At 45.8% G+C, this 2500-nt stretch overlaps 1 protein-coding gene across 1 annotated transcript in view; it reads left to right on the forward strand.

The window, feature by feature from the left end:
• LOC311326928 (uncharacterized protein) overlaps positions 1 to 2500 on the forward strand; it is a gene marked incomplete at its 5' end in the record, with an annotated part of 32238 nt that overhangs the window by 24500 nt on the left and 5238 nt on the right. The window contains 2 exons of the mRNA XM_084459907.1: positions 1 to 22; positions 273 to 357. The exon at positions 1 to 22 is cut by the window's left edge and continues 127 nt beyond it. Of these exons, the coding sequence (XP_084316033.1) occupies positions 1 to 22; positions 273 to 357 (107 nt within the window). The remainder of the gene's footprint in view (positions 23 to 272; positions 358 to 2500) is intronic.

The raw sequence follows: 2500 nt of genomic DNA on the forward strand, positions 1-2500 counted from the left end.
CCGCCCGGCTGGACATCTGCAGGTGTGTGTGTGGGCTGGTGTGTGTGTGTCTGCTGGTATGTGTGTGTGTGTGCTGGTATGTGTGTGTGTGTGCTGGTGTGTGTCCACTGCACTGTACCGCTTCTAATTCACTGTTCGTGAGTTTGTGTCCGTCTGTCTGTGTACTTTCTGTATTGCTTCATATATCAAATGCTTCGTAATAACAGCTTGTGTGTGTGTGTGTGTGTGTGTGTGTGTGTGTGTGTGTGTGTGTGTGTGTGTGTGTGTTTCAGAGAGCTGGCGAAGCTCTTCTGCACAGAGAGCAGCCACAGGAAGGAGCTAGTCCACTTCCTGGGTGGCCTGATGACCTCACTTCCTGTAGGTGACATCACTGATTAGAACCCAGTAGCTGACCAGTGATTATTATTCTCTCCCCATCTCTCTTTCTCCGGCCCAATCTCAAACCACCCCCTAAGCCCTCGCCCTATCCACTCCCCCTCCGTTTGCGCGTTCACGCCGAGCTTTGCCATGTTAAGGGCCGTCCCAAACCAATTATCGCGGAGAGCGCTTGGAGTGCGAGTGGGCTGTCAACCCCTTAAATAGCCCTAACCCTAACCCTAACCCTAACCCTAACCCTAACCCTGCATCGGTGCAAGCTCCCGATAGCCGAAGCAGGAAGTGCACGTGCCAAAGAGATGCCGCAGGAAACCACATATAAATAAAGTTCCGTCTTCCTACACTGTCAATTATTTTAGATTATTTTACAGCATTCAAACATTTGTTTTTCTCACACCGATTTCACTGCATCAAACAAAATCGCAGAATATGGTGTCAAAAGATACAACCAAGTGATACAATCACTTTATCCCTAGATCACTTGACTTGTAGCAAACTTTTAAAAGCCTGTATTCATAGCCGAAATCTAAATAGGCCTAGGTCTACGTCAAATGTAGCCTACATCATATATTCCTTTCCATTAGGCTGCGATATGCAAATGGTTCTTCACAAAAGAAGGAATGCTGCCAAAGAGGCATAGGAGTAAGTTATTAATTGATTGATGTATTTGTCTCTGGACAGTGTTATAGTATTCATTTAGTTAGAGTTCATTTGCAAAAACATATTTGCGTTTGGACTTTTGACCATTTCTCATCATACATGGATTTAATTATAGTCATTTATATTTGTATTATAAATCCTAAACATTTTTCCCATCAATCACCTACATGCCATGGTGACGGCCCTGTCCCGGTCGGTTCCGGTGGAGTGGGGAGTCCATCCCACATTTGGCTTTCCATTTATATACCCTCCCCCTCGATTGAGAGTGCCCTCCACAGCTGAGAGTGACACTTCATTTGGAGGGACACTCGGTGGTGGAGTGGGAGTGGGTAGGGGTTGGTTTGGGAATGGGCCTCCCTCTCTCTCCTCCTCAAACATGTCAACCAGCGGGGAGGTGACTAGCTGAGCTAGGATTAGAGGGCTACTCCCAGGGGGGGTTATTTAACACAAACATGGCAACCCGGAGCGGGCGCCCGTCACGCCTGCATGTAGGACAGACATGTCCTGAGAACATGCTGCTTAGGGGCCACGTTGTTTTGCAGAATGAGCCTTTGTGATTCGCAGTGGGAATACTAGGTTAGGGAATACTAGGTTAGGGAATACTAGGTTAGGGAATACTAGGTTAGGGAATACTAGGTAGGGGAATACTAGGTTAGGGAATACTAGGTAGGGGAATACTAGGTTAGGATACTAGGTGGGGGAATACTAGGTTAGGGAATACTAGGTTAGGAATACTAGGTAGGGGAATACTAGGTAGGGGAATACTAGGTAGGGGAATACTAGGTTAGGGAATACTAGGTTAGGAATACTAGGTAGGGGAATACTAGGTAGGGGAATACTAGGTAGGGGAATACTAGGTTAGGGAATACTAGGTAGGGGAATACTAGGTTAGGGAATACTAGGTTAGGGAATACTAGGTTAGGGAATACTAGGTGGGGGAATACTAGGTTAGGGAATACTAGGTTAGGAATACTAGGTTAGGGAATACTAGGTTAGGGAGTACTAGGCTAGGGAATACTAGGCTAGGGAATACTAGGCTAGGGAATACTAGGTTAGGGAATACTAGGTTAGGGAATACTAGGTAGGGGAATACTAGGTTAGGGAATACTAGGTTAGGGAATACTAGGTAGGGGAATACTAGGTTAGGGAATACTAGGTAGGGGAATACTAGGTTAGGGAATACTAGGTTAGGGAATACTAGGTTAGGGAAAACTAGGTTAGGAATACTAGGTTAGGGAATACTAGGTGGGGGAATACTAGGTTAGGAATACTAGGTTAGGGAATACTAGGTTAGGGAATACTAGGTAGGGGAATACTAGGTTAGGGAATACTAGGTTAGGGAATACTAGGTGGGGGAATACTAGGTTAGGGAATACTAGGTTAGGAATACTAGGTTAGGGAATACTAGGTTAGGGAGTACTAGGCTAGGGAATACTAGGCTAGGGAATACTAGGTTAGGGAATAC

This window comes from Borostomias antarcticus (assembly GCF_949987555.1).
Source record: "Borostomias antarcticus genome assembly, chromosome: 29".
Classification (NCBI taxonomy): Eukaryota; Metazoa; Chordata; class Actinopteri; order Stomiiformes; family Stomiidae; genus Borostomias; species Borostomias antarcticus.